This window comes from Drosophila teissieri, chromosome 3L (genome assembly GCF_016746235.2).
Source record: "Drosophila teissieri strain GT53w chromosome 3L, Prin_Dtei_1.1, whole genome shotgun sequence".
Classification (NCBI taxonomy): Eukaryota; Metazoa; Arthropoda; class Insecta; order Diptera; family Drosophilidae; genus Drosophila; species Drosophila teissieri.
Window position 1 is genome coordinate 16514831 of NC_053031.1, and position 18928 is coordinate 16533758.

At 40.4% G+C, this 18928-nt stretch overlaps 2 protein-coding genes and 1 long non-coding RNA gene across 3 annotated transcripts; 1 reads left to right on the forward strand and 2 right to left on the reverse strand.

Moving 5' to 3' along the window:
* The first annotated feature begins 3979 nt into the window (after positions 1-3979).
* Positions 3980-14117, forward strand: LOC122616305 (myb-like protein AA). The gene is made up of 2 exons (XM_043791714.1): positions 3980-5336; positions 8798-14117. Exon 2 carries the CDS (start codon positions 8825-8827, stop codon positions 11210-11212), a length of 2388 nt encoding a protein of 795 aa, XP_043647649.1. The 5' UTR covers positions 3980-5336; positions 8798-8824; the 3' UTR covers positions 11213-14117.
* On the reverse strand, positions 5366-6394 carry LOC122616306. Its single transcript, XR_006325907.1, has 3 exons — positions 6303-6394; positions 6026-6186; positions 5366-5466 (listed from the first exon to the last, which is right to left on the reverse strand). It is a non-coding gene; the product is annotated as an uncharacterized LOC122616306 (long non-coding RNA).
* A 3661-nt stretch (positions 14118-17778) lies between the features above and the next one.
* On the reverse strand, positions 17779-18895 carry LOC122616766 (selenoprotein F). The gene is made up of 3 exons (XM_043792322.1): positions 18747-18895; positions 18573-18691; positions 17779-18393 (listed from the first exon to the last, which is right to left on the reverse strand). The coding sequence occupies exons 1-3, from the start codon at positions 18783-18785 to the stop codon at positions 18015-18017; spliced, it is 537 nt and encodes a 178-aa protein (XP_043648257.1). The 5' UTR covers positions 18786-18895; the 3' UTR covers positions 17779-18014.
* Between the last annotated feature and the right edge of the window lie 33 nt (positions 18896-18928).

Genomic DNA, 18928 nt, shown 5'->3' on the forward strand with positions numbered 1-18928 from the left:
CCTCTCCGTCTATGTATCCTGCTCCATTTCCGCCGCCAAGCAGACAGACAGACAGGCACAATGGAAAATGGGGAAAATCCTTTCGCCTCATCGACAGCCATTGTTGGGCGCCATCAATTGAGCGATTTGAATGGCGGCGGCCAAAGATTTATGAGCTGCACAGGCTCCTAGTTACGCCAAGTATTTGGCTTAAGAAGTGTTTGCACGTAGAAGAACTTTTAAAGTTGTATACTTATCTACAAATTATTGAACAATTTTATTGATACTATACTCTTTCTTTCCGTGTACTTCCGTGTATTCTACAAGTATTTGGTAACAATTAAGCAGCTTAAAAAGCATTGCCTCCATTCACTTTTGCTCTCTTCCCGCTTAACGCGCCATTTAATGAGTGGGTGGAAAAGTGAATGAAAGGAGCCACTGTCAATGGGATGTGTGTGTGGCAGGGAAAATGAGCGTAAATGCACAGACAAAACAAGGAAAACATTCCGGGAGGAAAACCTCCTCGTTCCACTCCTCCACTTCCCCTGCTTAAAGCCCACCTCGATTGTCTATCTGCAACTGCAATTTTGTCTTTGTGGCCTCGGAAAAGCAAACAGACAGGGAAAAAAACAACAAAAGATAATGAGCTTCAATACGTGCACATTGCTCAGAAAGGACCTGGCTTAATTTTAAAACTAGCAATTTACCAGTCCATATATATGAGTAAAATGTATAGTCTGTGTAGGTACAAATATTCAAACGTCAATGAAAAATAATAAAATGTAGCTATATGATACATATATTCATGTTTATTAAATGCGCAACTATTATAAATATATTTTCCGTACTTTATTACACAAAAATATATATTTGTAATAGACAGGCTATCTAATAATTAAAAACTAACCCATTCGTATTGGCATTTTTGTTATTTGCACTATTTATGTTTAAAACCCCTATTAAATAGATACGGCGAAGTTAATAATCAAGAGTATTATCTGCAGTTAATCACATTGAATGCGTCACACGTTTTTAGTCATGATCTTTTGAAATAAATAAATAATAAATCCCAAGTAACTAAACACAGCATAAAGCAAATAAACGTGGACTTATACAAAATTAAATTGCTCAACAAATGCCAGATTTATTTAAGCAACTTATCTGTATTTAGATTTGCTTTCTAAGCAACCACTTGACTACACCACCTTAAGTTGTTGTCAAATCTAATTCAGTGAAAAACCCGAAAAGCTCGCCAATAAGCACACAATAAAAAAAAAAAGAATCAACACACTCAACTTTGGAATATTTAAAGCACTTGAATAAATAACACAGGTAAATAAGTCCAATAAATTCTTGTCCATATAAATTGAATGCTAAATATTTTTAGCAATTAAATTGCCATTTGCCAGAAACAATTGAGCTTGGCTCCCTTGTCAGTTGCAGATTCCCCGTTTCCAATTTCGGCCATTACTATTTGTTTGTTTCTATCTTTGAAATACCATTTAATTTCACAGCTGGCTATCTTTTTATTACAAGTTCCGCTCAGGATATAGTATATATATGTATATTGCTGAGCCAATTGGTCGTTGATTTTAATGGTTACCGCTGCCGAGAAATGAAAACACGCGACTGAACCACGCAGAATTCAAAAGGCAGAGCCGAAGACAAAAAACACATTGATTGAAATCTGAGCAATCAATGCCCAGAATATTGCCATATAAAGTCAAGCACCTCGCTGCGGGGGCGATGAAGTGATATCAGATGATAACAAGTCAGCGAAACCATGATAATTCCGACTACGCCGCTGGGTTCAAAGTTCACCAAAGTGAAACGCCCAGCCTGGAGTAGTTGAAAGTTAATTTGCGTTAAATGCGAAGAGCTGTTTGTCTAATTAAACACTACCAGTCCTTGAGACTGCGATTGTTCGGAAAGCGAAAATAACACTGATAATGGTGAAGAGCGTGGGCCCATAATGGGCAATAGAGATTGTTTAGTAGAAGTAGCCATTAACCAATTGGAATCACGTAATGGAATCATGCGTAATTACAGGACTTCATACCATTGATTAAATTGATAGTTTGTTTGAGCAAAATGCCACAGAATATTGCTTTTGAAAGTTGCTATAAATTTACTTTGAATTTTATCTTCAGCTAGCTGCTTCAATTTGAACTTAAACTACTCATTAAGATTTTATATCTTGCATTCGTTTCTTATGGATTTTTCCTGTTTTATTTCCATTTATATCTGTATAAAATTTAATTAAATAATTATTTTCTTGAATTCAATAATACTGCCGTTAAATCGAAATTAACTCCAATTAAGTGTCCAAGAACATTGGAAGAGCTTACCCACACTTTACGCCATAAGACGCGCTGTAGGAAAATGTTTGGACAAAAAGCCCAAGCGGAGGAGGAGGAAAAATCGGCTTAAGCCCACCCACTGGCGCCCGCTAATTCATTTCAATAATAGAGCACCTTTTCGTGGCTGTTTTTTTATGGGTGGAAGTGGGCTGGTAGGGGCGCTATTAGTTTTGACATTCATTTGACAGTTTGATGAATGAATTAAGCGCACAAAGGGCGCAAATATTTATGAAAGAAATGGGAATGAATGCACGAACAGAGTGGTAACAGAGAAGTTTAAGGAACAAGGAAACATGCACAGAAAGGGGAAAATATTCTGAATAGGAATGGAAGAAAAAAAGGAAGCAAATAGGGAAATATTCTGAGAGATTTCTATCGCTTGCACACAATTTACCTAGTACCTCCTACTTTTCCAACTTCTTGGCCTTATTCTTGGCCCTCTTTTTTATTTCTCCATTTCCTTGTCGGCCCTTAAATGTCTTCGTAACCCTGAGGCCGCCAATTTGCTACCAATTCCTGCTCCAAGTGTCTGCGAAAAGCAAAATTTTCGCCATTCGCGGGAACGAACGAGAAAGGGAGAGCGTTGGGCAGATTCGTATCGTGGAAAACAATTTTAAATGGCGCACACAAAATGCCGGAAACCAGACACAAAATGTTACCGGAAAGGGAAACAGACGTTTACACACATACGCATACAACAGACAGCCGCACGCACACAAACAAACGCAGCCCATTTGAATGTGTTGGTTGATGCAATTTAAACGCCCAAATCATTTTTGATGATTTATTTTAGCTTCTAATGGGCATATTAAATTGCATTTCATATTATATGATGGCTCCGCCCATTTGCTTCATTGAATATGTATATACAAAAATTTAAATTTAATAAACATTAATTACGCTTGCAGAATAACTAATGTACCCACACTACAAATTTGCTTTGTCAAATTCAACAAAGCGGAGAGATTAAGACAGCAAAATAATAAAACAATGGTATTTTAACAGTATATAATAATAATAAATGGTAATTGCCTTTATAAATAGTTTTAATTAAACAAGTTAAAGTCATTAATGTTGCAGTTTAAGGCAAAAAACGATTTTAAATATATAAAAAAAAATCAAATACTTCAACAGCAACTAATAGAGAAAGCGACCTACAGCTTTAATTTTTAAACAATTATTTATGTAATGAATAATTTCATGGATTAGTAAATATATATTATAAATATATATATCTATATCATATATAACATATCTAAATAGTTTTTATTTATATTTAACCATTCTCTTTGTTTTTAAAAATCCGTTGCAAAACTAACATTACTTAGCGCAGACACCATACCATGCTGTGGACTAAAAGCTAAGACATCTTCCCCGTTTATCTGCTAAAAGTAGAGACTCGCGCCGATTGCACAACGATTTTATCGAAAACATTGAAACCCGAGATATATTATTTTTAAAAGCATGTTTCTGTTTATAATCCATAAAAATTACAAACGATCACCGTTTAAAGTGCAAATAAAGTGCTAGTGAGCTCATAATTTCTAAGAATTTATAATTTGTTTATGTTATGTTAATAATTGAACAACGCACTTTCATTGATCTGTCAAAATACCCATTGAGCTGTATTTATTTTATTCAATATGATACACTTTTCAAAATTTATTGTGCTTTTCGAATATAATTTACGTTAACTTAGTTAAGGTGGAAACGACAACCCTGGTTGTAAATTTATGGTGGAAGTTCCCACACATCACCTGTTCGCACAGTAGCAATGTAATTTGTCTTAATCAAAGTCCGGTCACACTGCAAAGGTGGCCAATTTTAAACTCGATACCCGATAGTTCCCTAGTATCGGAGAACGATGGCCCCGATAGGTTCATTCCAATACACCTCCTGATATCGAAGAAGCAGAGGAAAATATGAGAAAAAGTGGAAAAATAACAAAACAAACGTGGGAAAAACGTTGAAAAAGGCGACGCGCAATTGCTGAACGAGTACACGACAAACACGCGATTAAAACGGCGTGCGCGGAAAAGCGGAAAAACCACAGAACAGAGCGAAAAAGTGAAGAGCCATCACAGCGACGAAGATGAGTGAAGAAGAAGAAGCGAGGCAGCAGCAGCAGCAATAATAAGTTGTTCTCTGTGCGAGTGAGAGAGTGCAGCAGAGCAAAATAGGGGCATAAAAAACGCGAAATAAACGAAAATAAGAATACGAGATTGTTGCGGAGTGAGTGTGCACAACGGTAAAAGTCCCGTTGCCCGCAAAAATCCACAGTCCCGCGTGCCAGTGTGTGTGCGCGCATGTGTTCGTGTATTAGTGAGCTTTTCCATTGGTGTGCGAAAAACAAAAGCCAAAAAATCGGGGCAAAGAATATATAGAAATCAAGGAAATGCAATATAGAATCGGCCGACGCCGCCGCTTTTGCTGCGTGCTGTAATCCCAATTGGACACCCAATTAGAGGCACATTCGTCCGCCTAGCAGTGTGTGTGTGTGCGTGTGCCTGTGTAAAAAGAGGTCAAAGGCGCAACGAAAGTTTTTCACTTTTCATGCGGTAACCAAAAAAAAATAGCGCAAAAAGTGCCAACCAGCTGAGAGCGCAAAATAAAAAAAAAACAACGTCGCAGTTTTGCGTTAAAACAATAAACCTCTCGAAGTGTGCGTGCGCGTGCGGCTGTGTGTGTGTGTAAGAGCGAGGAGAAATAACACACACACAAAAAACAATCAGTTGTTAAAATAATCCCCAGCAAACCGATTTTTGGATTTAACAACTCTCGGCTCGCAAACAACTCAAAATCAAATCTGGTTTTATTAGGCGACGCAAAAAGCAAAACAAAACGCAAAAGGTCATAACAATAACAACAAATAAAAAGCGCCAAAAACTTAATTCTTCTATATGAGATTTTAATCAAGCAAGAATCCAATTTGCATAGCACAAAAGCGACTGAGAGAGCCAAAGATCCAATCGGAGTTAGCGGCAAACGAGAGAGAATGTAAGTTACGCCCCCGTCCGCCCCCTCTTTGCAGTTCGTTTTGTTTTTGCCGCCTCTTCGCTTCGCACACGTTTTCTGCAAATGGTTTTCCCCCTCCTCCTCAGTTTTCCTTTCAACTGTTGCGGTTGCGCTGCGCGATAAATAAACAAACATCAGAAATTATTCAAAAATTCCATGGAACGCGCGTAGCTATAAAAAAAATGCTGATAAGAGATTCCCAGGGGATAGATTCCCGACAGGGGGAGAAAGAGAATGAGAGAGAGATGTGGAAGGATAAATAAGAAGGAGCGGGAATAACGAGAGAGAGCGCCCGGAAAAATGGGCCATTTACACTCAAAAATGTGTTTAGAAATTTGTATTTTATTTCAAAATACACTTTTTTCGAAGTTTTATGTTAGTAAATTAACCTAAATAAAATGATATTTTATTCGTATTTAACATGTATAAAAAAAAAGCTTTGCAAAGAGTAGTATTTGTTTGCTTGCTCTTATCGATTTATTATACAGCTGTTTTTTTTTTCTGTGGTAAATGACCACCATTTTTATCGGCCGCTATATATTAAATAATTATTAAATGTCATTATCGATTCGTGGGAATATTTCCGCTTTGCCCAACAGCACTCCTCCCTTTGATTGCCTACCCCCTAAAAAAAGTCCCCACTCCCTCCCAAAAAGTAAAGTAATATCTACCTTTGTTTAGTTTGAGGCGTGCTCGGCCTGTTTATGGCCGCAATTGCCGACTCGGCCAAAAGTGTGAGCCGCATTCAAATCTCTTTGCTCCTGCATCGCGTTTAAGCCATAATGGGCCTTACACTTCCGATATCTGCTTGGATTAGTCATCGCATAGATTCCTAGAACAAAGATATATGCACATAGATATAGAGATGGTCACGAAGTGGGACTCATTTGAATGAGAATGAGATACCCCATTTGGATATTGATAAGCAAACTATAGGTACATTTTTACCCGTACAAGGATTCAAATTGAATGACTGATTCTCAATTTTTCTGAACGTCTGTCAACTCAGCAGTTTTGAAAAAAGATATGTATAATGTAATATGTTTACTTTGCAAAATAATTTAACGACTTGCTCTTTTCGGGTTACTTATAACTAATAAACTAAACTTTCTGAGTTTATCACTAAGCGAAGTTTTCGCACTTAAAAATAAATAATAAGTAACGATATCTAAAATGAATCAGCATTTAGCTAGAATTAACACGTTCACAACAACCTACCAACACTTAAGTCTTAACCTCTATGCAAAATATTTAAAGTCAAACGTGAGTTCCAAGAACCCGCGGACAAACAAATCAAAATGATAGATTAGAATTAAAGAGAAATCTACGGTATCTGCGTAGTTATGCATAGGAGACAGCAGAGGAAAGGTTCTCAAAAGGAATTACCTTAATCGATTTAATTGAGCCATTCTTCTCTCCGCCTGAATAAGAAATCGATAAGACTAAATTAGCTAATGGTGGAAATTAATGAGGCTTTGAACAAGGGGGTGTGCTTGATAAGTAAGTTGTAGAAATGTTACAACTGGAGTGACCTACTCTAACAGTTGGAAAAGTCTTGGGAACAAAGTGTTTGATGTGAGTGAATTCCGCAGCTTTATAAATAACAATGTGTTAGTGAGTAATGCCAGTGACATTCTAAAATATTTCCGGCAATTATGAGCAATACTTTCAATTTTGTAAAGTTAAACTGTGTGTTTTTCTGTATTTCTTATTTGCTTTAATATTAATTCAGTTATACAAATACAAATTTGATTGTGTTTCCTTTTCATTATTGGGCTGTTTCTCAACAAAGTATATTTACTATCTGGTCAGCAACGAAAACTTTTTGCTGAAATATCTGCAGGTACATTTTGTGTCTTTGCGAATGATAAAAAGAGTAACTTTTGTTTGTAGCTCTCTGAGATTGTTTTTTGAGCGGTTATTGGTCACCAGTTCGGGCTGTTCTGTTCGCTTTTGTCAACGCATCAGACGAGTAGTATCATCATCATAATTGATTGAATTTCATCGAAAAGTTGTCAAAAGCTGTGAAACTGGTTTATGGTTTCAGTTTAGACTAAACTCTAGGGGAAGCTGCAGATATGTGAAGCATAATCTGAGCATCATGTATCGGAGATTGGAAAAACGTGCCTAAAAGTTGTTTTTAAAAATGCCCTTCAGTTGTGAGCTCGAAATACAAACCAAAACAACAACGCTCTTGCGAGCTTCAACTTTGCACTGCCGCGGAACCGGAATAAATTATTGAAAAAAAAAAAAAAAAAAAGGGGGGGGAAAAGAAAGATTATTTCGTTTGCTACGCAATTTGCGACATTTGCATAATGCAGCTGCAGGTGGCGACGAAAGTCGCCCCGTCCCCCGATAAATGCCCCCTCCATTCATGGAGCCAAAGACTATACCCATACCCAAACCCAAACAGTCGCTTTCAAAGAACTATAAAAACTTGTTGTTTGCGCCCTGCTCGCCGCTTTTTCCCGCCCTTTTTGAACGCTCGGCAGATATATATCGCATATATACACATGTTCGTACATATGACACTCGTTATGCAATGGCATTGAAATCGAGTGAAGAGAGAGAGGGCTCCGAGACCGGGACAACCGGGCAAACATTACTACGCATGGCGTGGACCTGAATCCGAACCCGAATCGGCATCGCCATCGCCATCGGAATGACAATCCGAACCCAAATCCGAAAGCGAATGGGAATGAGAATGGGAATACGAATGCGAATGCGAATGCGAATTCCGACTGGGAATCGGACAACAAGCGGGCGAATGTTTTGTATCTGTATCTGGCTTATCAGCAAGCCGCTCGACTGACAAATTGATAAAACAAGTCGGCTGGCGGGGATTGGGTGGGGGTGTGGGATGGTTACTGGCGGGTGGATGCCGCCCCCCTGTCAAAACATTTCCATGCCCTTCGCCGGCAGATAAAAAAGGGGGATAAAGGTGTGCGCTCGAGGAGCGGAAATGCCTTGAGATGGATGAACTAGTTTATGGCAACAGATTGCCGACTACACCTTTTCGCTGTTCCAGAACAGAGCTGATTATTACTTATAGTTAAAGTAGCAAGAGTAAACCATCAATTAAGGTTTGTGTTCTAACTTCATAATAGTTGATTGCCAAATAGTCAAGATGGAAAGTAATAATTAAATGTATTAATTAGTAAATTATGGAATATTATGTCAATCATAAACGCGTTTTTAAACATAAGAAATTCTTCCAGATATCTCAAAGACACATGATAAATTTCTGTATCCAGCAAATGCATTCCAACTTGGCCAACTAGAAATGAGCAATGCAAACAATTGCTGCTAATAAAAACATGAAGTTTTCAATATTAAATCATTTCCCTATCCTCCGAAGGCAAAAGCAAAACGATCGTAAAAGCCCTAAACCATCTTGCCCCTTTACCGATTTATTAATTTAATTATGATCTGTTTCTAAACAGCTTCCTTCCGCAGACACAATCTCCACAATGGCCAATCCGCGCAAGTTCAGCGAGAAGATCGCGCTGCAGAAGCAAAAGCAGGCGGAGGGCACAGCAGAATTCGAGCGGATCATGAAGGAGGTGTATGCCACGAAGAGGGATGAGCCGCCGGCGAATCAAAAGATCATAGATGGCCTGGTCGGCGGACAGGAGGTAAGCCAATCCTCGCCAGGAGCTGGCAATGGGACGGGCGGCGGTGGCAGTGGCTCTGGCAGTGGAGCCAGCGGCGGAGGAGCCTCGCCAGATGGCCTGGGAGGCGGAGGTGGCTCTCCAACGGCTTATCGAGAATCCCGAGGACGCAGCGTGGGTGTGGGTCCCATGCGAAGACCCTCGGAGCGCAAGCAGGATCGTTCGCCTTACGGCAGCAGCAGCACGCAACAAACCCTAGACAACGGCCAACTAAATCCGCATCTTCTTGGTCCACCCACGGCGGAGAGTTTGTGGCGGCGCTCCAGCTCCGATTCGGCGCTGCACCAAAGCGCGCTGGTGGCGGGCTTCAATAACGACGTGAACGCGATGGGCGCCAACTATCAGCAGCAGCAACATCAGCAACCGCAACAAGGCCAGCCAAGATCTCACTCGCCGCACCATGGAATAAACAGGACCATGAGTCCGCAGGCGCAACGCAGGAAGTCGCCGCTACTGCAGCCCCATCAGCTGCAGCTGCAGCAACTGCAACAACAGCAGCAACAGATGCAACATCAGCATCAGCTGCACCAGCAGCTCCAAATGCAACAGCTGCAACAGCACCAGCAGCAACACCAGCAGCAGCAGCAACAACAGAACACGCCATACAACAACGCCAAATTCACGAACCCTGTGTTCCGGCCGCTGCAGGATCAGGTAAACTTTGCCAACACCGGCTCCCTGCCCGATCTCACGGCCCTGCAGAACTATGGACCCCAGCAACAGCAGCAACAGCAGCAGCAGCAATCCCAGCAACAGCCGTCGCAACAACAGCAGCAGTTGCAGCAAACCCTGTCGCCTGTCATGTCTCCGCACAATCACCGTCGCGAACGGGATCAGTCGCCCAGTCCGTTTAGTCCGGCGGGTGGAGGGGGCGGCGCAGGTCCCGGATCGCCCTATCAGCAGCAGCACTCGCCCACCGGAAACACGCAACAGCAGCAGCACCAACAGCCCAGCAACTCGCCGCACCTGTCCTTTACCAATCTGGCCACCACGCAGGCAGCTGTCTCCACATTTAACCCGCTGCCCACGCTGGGACCGCACAATGCCACCGACTACCGCCAGCCACCGAATCCTCCTAGTCCACGTTCTTCACCCGGCTTGCTCAGCAGCGTGTCGGCCACGGATCTGCACTCCAGCGCACCGGCCAGTCCCATACGCCAGCAGCAACAGGTCCAGCAGCAGCAACAACAGCAGCAACAGGCGCAGCAGCAACAGCAACAGTTTGATAACTCCTACAACAGTCTGAATACCTCGTTTCACAATCAGTTTGAGATTTTCTCGCTGGGCGACAGCAATTCTTCGCCGGAACAGCAGGGCTTTGCAAATAATTTCGTGGCCCTTGACTTTGATGACCTGAGTGGCGGTGGAGGTGGTGGCCCAGGCGGTGGCGTCGGAAGCAATGGAGGAGGTCTGACCAACGGCTACAATAAGTCGGAGATGTTGGACTTCAGTGAGCTGAGCGGCAGCCCGGAGGCGAGTGGGAACAACAACCACATGCGGCGAGGAGTGAGCAACCTGAACAACAACGGGTTGAGCAATGGTGTGGGATCCACGCACAATGGCAGCACAAATCTAAATGGAGCGGGGAACAACAATAGTAGTAGTGGAGGTGGAACGGCACAGGATCCCTTAGGAATTTCCACTTCACCAGTGCCCTCACCCTTGGGCTGCCCCAGTTCACCGCTACCGATTCCGATGTCGGCACAGAGCTCGCCACAGCAGCAACACCACCACCATCAGCAGCAGCAACAACAGCATCATCACCAGCAACACCATCAGCAGCAGCAATTATCATTATCTCTGCACCATTCGCCGCATCATTCGCCGATGCATTCGCCGCACCATGGGAATTCACCGCTTTCAAGCAGCTCGCCAGTGAGTCACAATGCCTGCTCCAACTCCAATGTGGTGATGAACCACCAGCAGCAGCAGCAGCAACAACATCACCACCAGCAACACCATCATCAGGGATCCTCGCAAAGTCACACTCCGACCACAGCGAATATACCCTCGATTATCTTCAGTGATTACTCCTCCAACGCGGATTTTACGAGGGAGATCTTCGACTCCCTCGACCTGGATCTGGGCCAAATGGACGTAGCCGGCTTGCAGATGCTATCCGACCAGAACCCCATCATGATCGCCGATCCCAACATCGAGGATAGTTTTCGACGCGACCTCAACTGATACTATGAGGAGGCTGTTGCGGCCATTGAGAGCGGAGTGCTGCTGGAGGAGGACTACCAGGCGCTACTCGGATCAGAGGCGCTGGCGGATGAACAGGTGGTCAAAGTCGAGCCCGCCGGAGCCGCAGCAGCAGTAGTAATAGTTGAAGAGGCAGCCACAGTTAGCGACAAGGACAAACAAGATTTGGAAGTTGTGGAACTTCTGGTGTCCGGGGTAATGGATGACTTGGTGGACTCCAGTGACCTGGACGAGGAAGTGCGCAATTTCTTTTTTTAGGCAGGCAGCATGTAATTATTGTCGTTAACACAAGTGATGGAATTTTCGTTTTTAACACAGATGAGGAAGTGAATTAAGTTTTTTAAACGCATTCACTTGCCATTTCTCGATTAAATGCCATATTACTTAAGCTCATGATTTACAAGCTTAATGTGAATTAAGTTAATTTCGGAAATGCCGACGAGAGTGATTGTAAAGTTTATAAATTTATATCAATTCACTTCCGCGAATTCATGCTGAAACTGAAAGTTTTCTAACAGTCCTCAATATTGTTATCTCGTTATCGTCCGTGCTTTCGTAGCTAGCTCCTACAAAAAAAAAAAATATCAAAAAAATTAACAAATTGTTAACCCCTAAGTGTACTTGAGTGTCTTTTACACCCTCTTTCCTCAAAAATCCCTAGCACCCTGAAAAAGCGAAACATATTTTACAGCGAGTCTCAGATTTTACTTAACTACGCACATAAGTCACTATACAATTTACACACTTAAGCTCTAATTTCTGTATATAATACAATAACTATGGGGAAGAAAGCTAAAAGGATTGAAACCAAAAAGTGTCTTAGACCAACGACCAAAATTATATTCTCTAAAGAAAATGATGAATGCTGGGAAGAGGACGGATTTGGAACAGCCCCTCTGAGCATTAAAAGTCCTGATCCATGAACTATCCACTCGGATACGCCATCCAACCCGTTTCCGTTCGTTCGTTTGTTTAATCCAGAAAATAGTTAGCTAATTACACATACTCATAAGTATGTGCCTCCGTTAAACCCAACCCATATTATAATCCCAATGTGCCGTGGAAGCAATTACTAGAGTTTAAGATGCCGATAACGAAACCGATCCCCTCAGTGCTGTAAAGTCTTCAGAGCCCCGCGAAATAATTTCGAATACAAAAACGATAGATAGATGTATGTATGTATGCATATTCGAGACCTTTCTTCATAAACGCAGTATCACAAACTAATCGAGTATATAACCATACAGACAAACGCATATGTAACGATAATTATGTCTACGCATATAGAGTTAATAGTCCAGGCACAAGTGCAGATCACAATCGGAATCCAGTTCCAGTTGTCTGCTCCGACAAATTTTACGAAAACAACAAGAATCAAAAGCGAACTCAAAAACTAAAGAAATTTTTTACAAGTCTTTAACCAATAGTAGATAGGACATTCAAAAGCAAAACTTTTCCGAACACTTAAGCATGAAACTTCGACTACTACCATAATACCCAAACCAACTAAAATCTGTTGTTTTTTCAAATCATTTTATTACGAACGTAAACAAAAATTTAAGAATCAAATCAAAGAAAGCTTTATGGCCTGCAACCAACAATAAGGAGAATGAAATAGTTAGGATAAGGCGATCGTAAACCCTGCATAATATGAACTGTTTATAAATAATACGAACTCTGTAAAACAAACACACAAATCATTGAGTATAAATCTACTTAACAATTGTTATAAAATCATAAAAGTGGGAAAAAATACAAAACCAATAAGCTTCAAAAGTGCAAAGAAAAAATGTTTTATTTAATTCGAGTACCAGAACTTCTTATACATATATACATACTTAACTATTCATAATAATGGTAAATATTAGTAACAAAGATGTTTTTGCTAATAAAGCCCCAACATGAAAATTTCCTTTTTCTAATTATCGATGTAAAACTCTAGTTATAACTTATACTTAAATGAGACGAGAAAAACTTTACAAGCGCCACACACTAGCGACGAAAAAGAAAAATACATATATAAATGTAATTTAAAAATGTAATTTATGTGGGAAACGCGCAAAATATATATATACATAGATATATAGATCGATAACATTTGTCTCTGCTGCTTTGTGTTAAAATATACACGTAAATAAATTGAAAATCTTGAAGAATTATAATAATACTAGATAAGTGAGAGAGAAATGCTAATTATAAATTATACTATTATTATTATACGATATGTACTAAGTAATTGTGTATGTAATATATAATTACATTTATAAAAATAAAGGTACACCAACAACAGCAACAAATACCGCAAAACCGAGGAGAATAAGCCATAAGATTATATTCAATGTAATAACACAGTTATTTGTTTCAAATAAATCTTGAATTTGATTTTAAAGTCCAGAAAAGAAGCACGACTTTTGTTTTAAATCTTAACGCGGCTTTCATTATGGAATTAAATATTATCTTATTTATTTTTTCAGTGTTTTCTCTGCACAAGCCGAGCAGCACCTGTTGATCCAAAATTCCGTCTACGTGGGCGACTGCATTTCTTGGCGTTCGAATAATGGCACGTAAAATTATGTAAATTGATTGAAAATAGCAATCGAGCACATTCATTAATTGCTCGCCCGCTCTCCCAAATGACATGTGTTAGTGTTAGCAAGTAGTTTGAGTCTTCGTTAATAAGCGCGACGCAGTTTGCGCTTTGTGTGCGCTAAATTAAGTAGTCAAAGTTCAATGCGGCATATTGAATAACTGGAGGGGCACTACTACGGCGAAATACTCCTCTTTCGGAATCTACTACTTTTCCAGACCGCTCGGTACATATTTGCACATGTGCCACGGATGGCGGAGAGCGACGGATTGGATTGGATCGCCGGATCCGGAGAGCAAATAAAAAATTATTCACAGAAATGCGCAAGACGTCAGCTTGGTTTAATAAATTAAACAAGTTGCTAGTAATTCCGAAATCAAGTTTTCGATCTTTACAGCCAGAAACCAATGAACAAAGCTAGAGAGCCCAAGCCTGGAACTAATGAGCCGCACCACACGGCAAGAAAAGTTCTACTTCAATGTGGAAATAATATACATTTTATAGCTCTTTCAAAATTATACTGATATGAACTTGTAGCATTAATTGTATTTGATTTACCCTATTTAATCAGGCTTTTGTGATTGAAAATATTGATAAAACCTTCAGAAAGCTATTGGCTCACCATAAAAGTAGCAGATTTGTGTTGAAAAACTGGAAAGACACGTATCAAATTGAGCATTTTGTGCGCTGTATTGCTATAGTTTATTTGGTATTTGGTTTTGAAACACAAATATCTCCATATCTTATTTGAACGAAATCCGATTTGTTTTCTCTGTTGATAGAGAGAGAGAGCGAGAGAGAAAAACGGCAGTTTGCGTGGGAGAGCAGATATCGGTGGTATAACGGTAAAGGGCAAGCCCCACATGTAGTAAGCAGCATAACGCCAATACAGTCAAGCCTCCACACTAGACCTGAAATTGAAATTAATTGAAATGTTTTCTCTGGCGTTTATTGCTGCTTATGTTTACATTTCGCACTCGCATCTTTAATTATAATGTCAACAAAGGTTGAGCGCCCAAGCATCATCATCTTTCGGGGGGTACGACTTTACCCACTGAAAGCGCCAGAACCGAACGGAAAACGTTAGGGCGCGATAGCTGGATGTTTATTATTATTTCGTGTTCATGTTAGATCTTAATTAAGTGTTAAATTGGCATGAAATTAAATCTGTGAGTGTGGGTTGGCTGGAAGTGATGACGTTGTGACGATAACGTCATTATCGTTATCACCCCCAAGCCACTCCAAATGCGCAAATGTTATCAGCATTCGCACTCGCATTCCCATTCGCACAGCAGAAACAACAACAGATTCGATTCCAGTTCGCAATCCACATTCAGAATCAGCCGACTTTATTCAGCTTCTCCAGCATTGGCACTTCAGCTGCAGTACTCGGCACCCGCCCATGCTCCAATCTCTCCACTCTCCACTTTCCGGGGGGTCTTGGGGACATTGCCATTGCTGCTCCTACAATGCTACAATGCTACTCTGCTATTGCTATTTCCTTTACTCCGGCCAGCTGGCTATATGCCACATAGACAGCAGCGGTTAAGCGATTAGTACCTAAATTGACTAACTTCTTCCCATAACAAATAGTTAGCTTGGTAAGCTTCTTCTATAATCTTCGGGATCGGTATTCTGTATACAAATTTCTTATTATTTTATTATGCTTAAAAGCATTTCTTCTGGAAATCCAATATTTATTTTATTGGTTTCATTATTTCTTTATTGTCTAAGGCGATGTTATATGTAATACCTTTACCGTGTATTAGCTTGTTTTTTAAGCTTTCTAGAGAAGTTTTTGCTATTTTGTTGATGCCTACTGCAAGGGCATCGTATATACAGACAGTACATATGTATATATCGTAGTTTTTGCAACACGGACCAGTTGAATGCACCCTAGTCGCTTGTATGGCACACAATTGATAAGAACGCAAGAGATTCTCGGATTCCAATTGTAATGCATACCTCGGTCTCGGTGTGTGTGCGTGTGTGTGTGTGCGTGCGCAAGAGTAATCATAATAGCAAATAATTAGTATTGATTACAGCGCCTCCCCATTGATTGATAAGAGTATGCACAGCAGAAAAGGCTATATCTGCCAGAACGTCAATGGTTTAGTAATTACTCTTTTAATAGTACTTAATTGGGAGACGACATCCAAATTGAATACACAAAGGTGAATGGCTTACCTTTCTGGTTAAACTCGAAGTGCATGCAAGTGTTTCGAAAATGTAATAGAATATTTAAAGATTTTCAAATTAGATTTAACTTCTTAAACAGCTTACATTTACTTTAAGATTGACATATGTATGTACATACATTTTCAACTATGCTGCCAGCAGCAGATTTCGTCCTTTCGATCCTCTAAAATAAAATAGTACATTTGCTGTTCTGTCCATTTAGGCGGGGCACGTGCCCAAAGTGCGTATATTTACATTTAGAGGTACATTGTCCCTGTGTATACATTTATCCGTACGATGGGTCTGCGTGTGATAGCAGCGGCTAAAAATAATCCATACGCATCAGAGGGGCCCAGCATTGACGTTGGAGATTGGATTTGGATTCGGATTCGGATTGGATTGGGTTGTATTGGCATTGGCACACGTGCTGGCTGCAGTCCCTTCAAGGGCAGCGGTGATAAAGGCTCCATCACAGTGGAGCAAGGACAATGAAATATGCTCCACACTCTCGATGAGCAGATTCAGCCAAAGACATAAGAATAATATATTCGAATGTCTTTGGTACAGCCCTTTGTGGCACCGTAAAAAGCCGACTTCTATTACAACAATAAACAACAAGGACAGCAAATAATAAACACCAATGTTCATAGGTACATATATTCGTGCATATTTGTATTGAAACGTAAACAGGCGATAGTGCAGTGGGCTTATAAACAATATTATTTGCTCTTTTCGCTCTGCCGCTCGCATTGCTGAATTTGTTGATGCTGTAATCAGTTGTAGGCGCTTCATAAACTTTTTAATGCATTCTTCTAGGTGATTGTATAGCTAGACGTTTACTTGCATAAATACTCTTGTATTTGCTTATATTCATCGCACTATTTATTTACTATTCATATTTAAGATGTTTGTATGCAGGTCAGTTACAAAGGAATCGACATTAACAATCCCCACATACAGTGTTAAAAAATTTTCATAGGCTAGATCTTCCGAATCCCCATTTACATAATTTTAAAAACATTTGATCAAAGTACATACATATATGAGAGTACGAAGAAGTTATTAATGTTAAAAATGATAGGAAAGGTGCTAGAGCACCGATCCCATTATAACATGGTCGACTTAGGAACTGTTTGCTCATGCGCGGTATCCGGATAAAAACAAGATTTAGAGAGCGGAAAGACGGCGATGTCAAGGCTGCGTCACAGATCGGAAATAGACATCAGCTACGATTTTGGCGGGCAGAAAGAAATATGTATGTACATATGCTGTTTGCCGTTTCAGTTACCACAATTACTCCAGCAGGCTGATCAAATATTGATCGACTTGAGGACCCCCGCCATGTGAGCCCACTACGTCACTGCTGACGGTCACAAAAGGGGTTGGTCGGGTGATCTGAAGTCTTTGCGATAAGAATTTTGGCCACAATGCCGCGACTTTGTTGCCTCAACGGGGAACTTTCCTCTGCCATCGATAACAAGATAACAAATAAAATGATTTCATTTATACCCATGGATCAAAAACTCCCACGGCGTCGCATTGCAGTAACTGGCTTTCCAATGGCGCTCAAACTGTTCTCACAGCTTTTTGCTGTGGCGCGTAGAAAAGCTCAGGCGTATGCTCCACCTTGCAGTGGCTGTAAAACCTCGATTTATCATAGTTCCCAAATGCTTTTTAACGTTTTAGACGTTTCAAAAACTAAATCAATTTTGTGAGGTATATTTTCTTAAAGAGAAATCCCTCAAAATGTATATCAATTTGAAGTATATTCCAGGGTTTTAGGTTTTCTTTTTATATTAATGGTTTTAGATCCCATAAATTTTAATAATGTCGAAATCGTCTGTCTACATTTTATATAAACGCACCGCAAATGTGCAAGTTCATTTAATAAGTTAGAACTCTTCAAAAATCAAGCAGAATGTTACAAAATTATATATGATCATAGATTTTGAAAGATAATTGTACACGATATAAAATTTCTATTGATTTTATTAATCTACAGTTTTGGGCATGCTTATTTTAGATCCTGTTGGTACGCAGATAATCTTCATCATCGTCTCCGTCGGCCTCCTCTACCACGCTGTACGAACTCTTGCCGACACCATCTTTGGCCAGATGCGTTTCGAAGAACTCCTCGACAGTGTCTGTGTTCCATTTGGTTATGGACAGCGTCTCCTGCACCTTACCACTGGCATCTAGGAGCTTGACCACGGGATCCAGTCCCCTTACGTATTTGATCTGGAGGTTGGGGAACTTGGCGGGCCGGCCGCTTTGAATGAAGGCTTGAATCTGCGGATACGCCCGGAACTTGCAGGTGCACACCTCCAGAATGGCCTTGGCATATGTACGCTGTGCCGCCGGCTGTTGATCCAAAGTGCAGCATTGCTTGCACTGAGGTCTGAAATAGTAACAATGTTTTGAGTCAATAAAAATAGGTAGTAAAAGGCAGTAAGTAATTTAACCTAATCTTATAAGAATTAGATATTATTGAAGAATGTACATATGGAATGCTTATAGCATTCTTCATGGCTATCTTTCCCACTCCAAACTAGTTTATTGTTAAAGTTTTGAACCTACTTGATGGTATCCAGTCCAAAATCATCCAGTTTGTCGCAACTGGAGCACATTAACTGGGCCTTAATGAAGCCCAGCGACCGGCAGTCTGCGGCCGTCAGTTCGGCTTGCATTTGCTGGCACTGTAGAGGATTAAATACAGTTGTTAATCATGTCTCAGCCACAGACAAAACTTACGCTTAATGCCAGTAGAAGAAATATCGCAGTTTTATGCATTTTACTGGCGAAATTCTAATTAAATTTACTACGTCCACGTCGTTGTTTACAAAATTTTCTTAGCTTAGTGATGAGGAGAAGGGAATATAATATTATTCAGACGATCTTATCGATTATTATCGCCTTGGAATTGGATTGTCTTT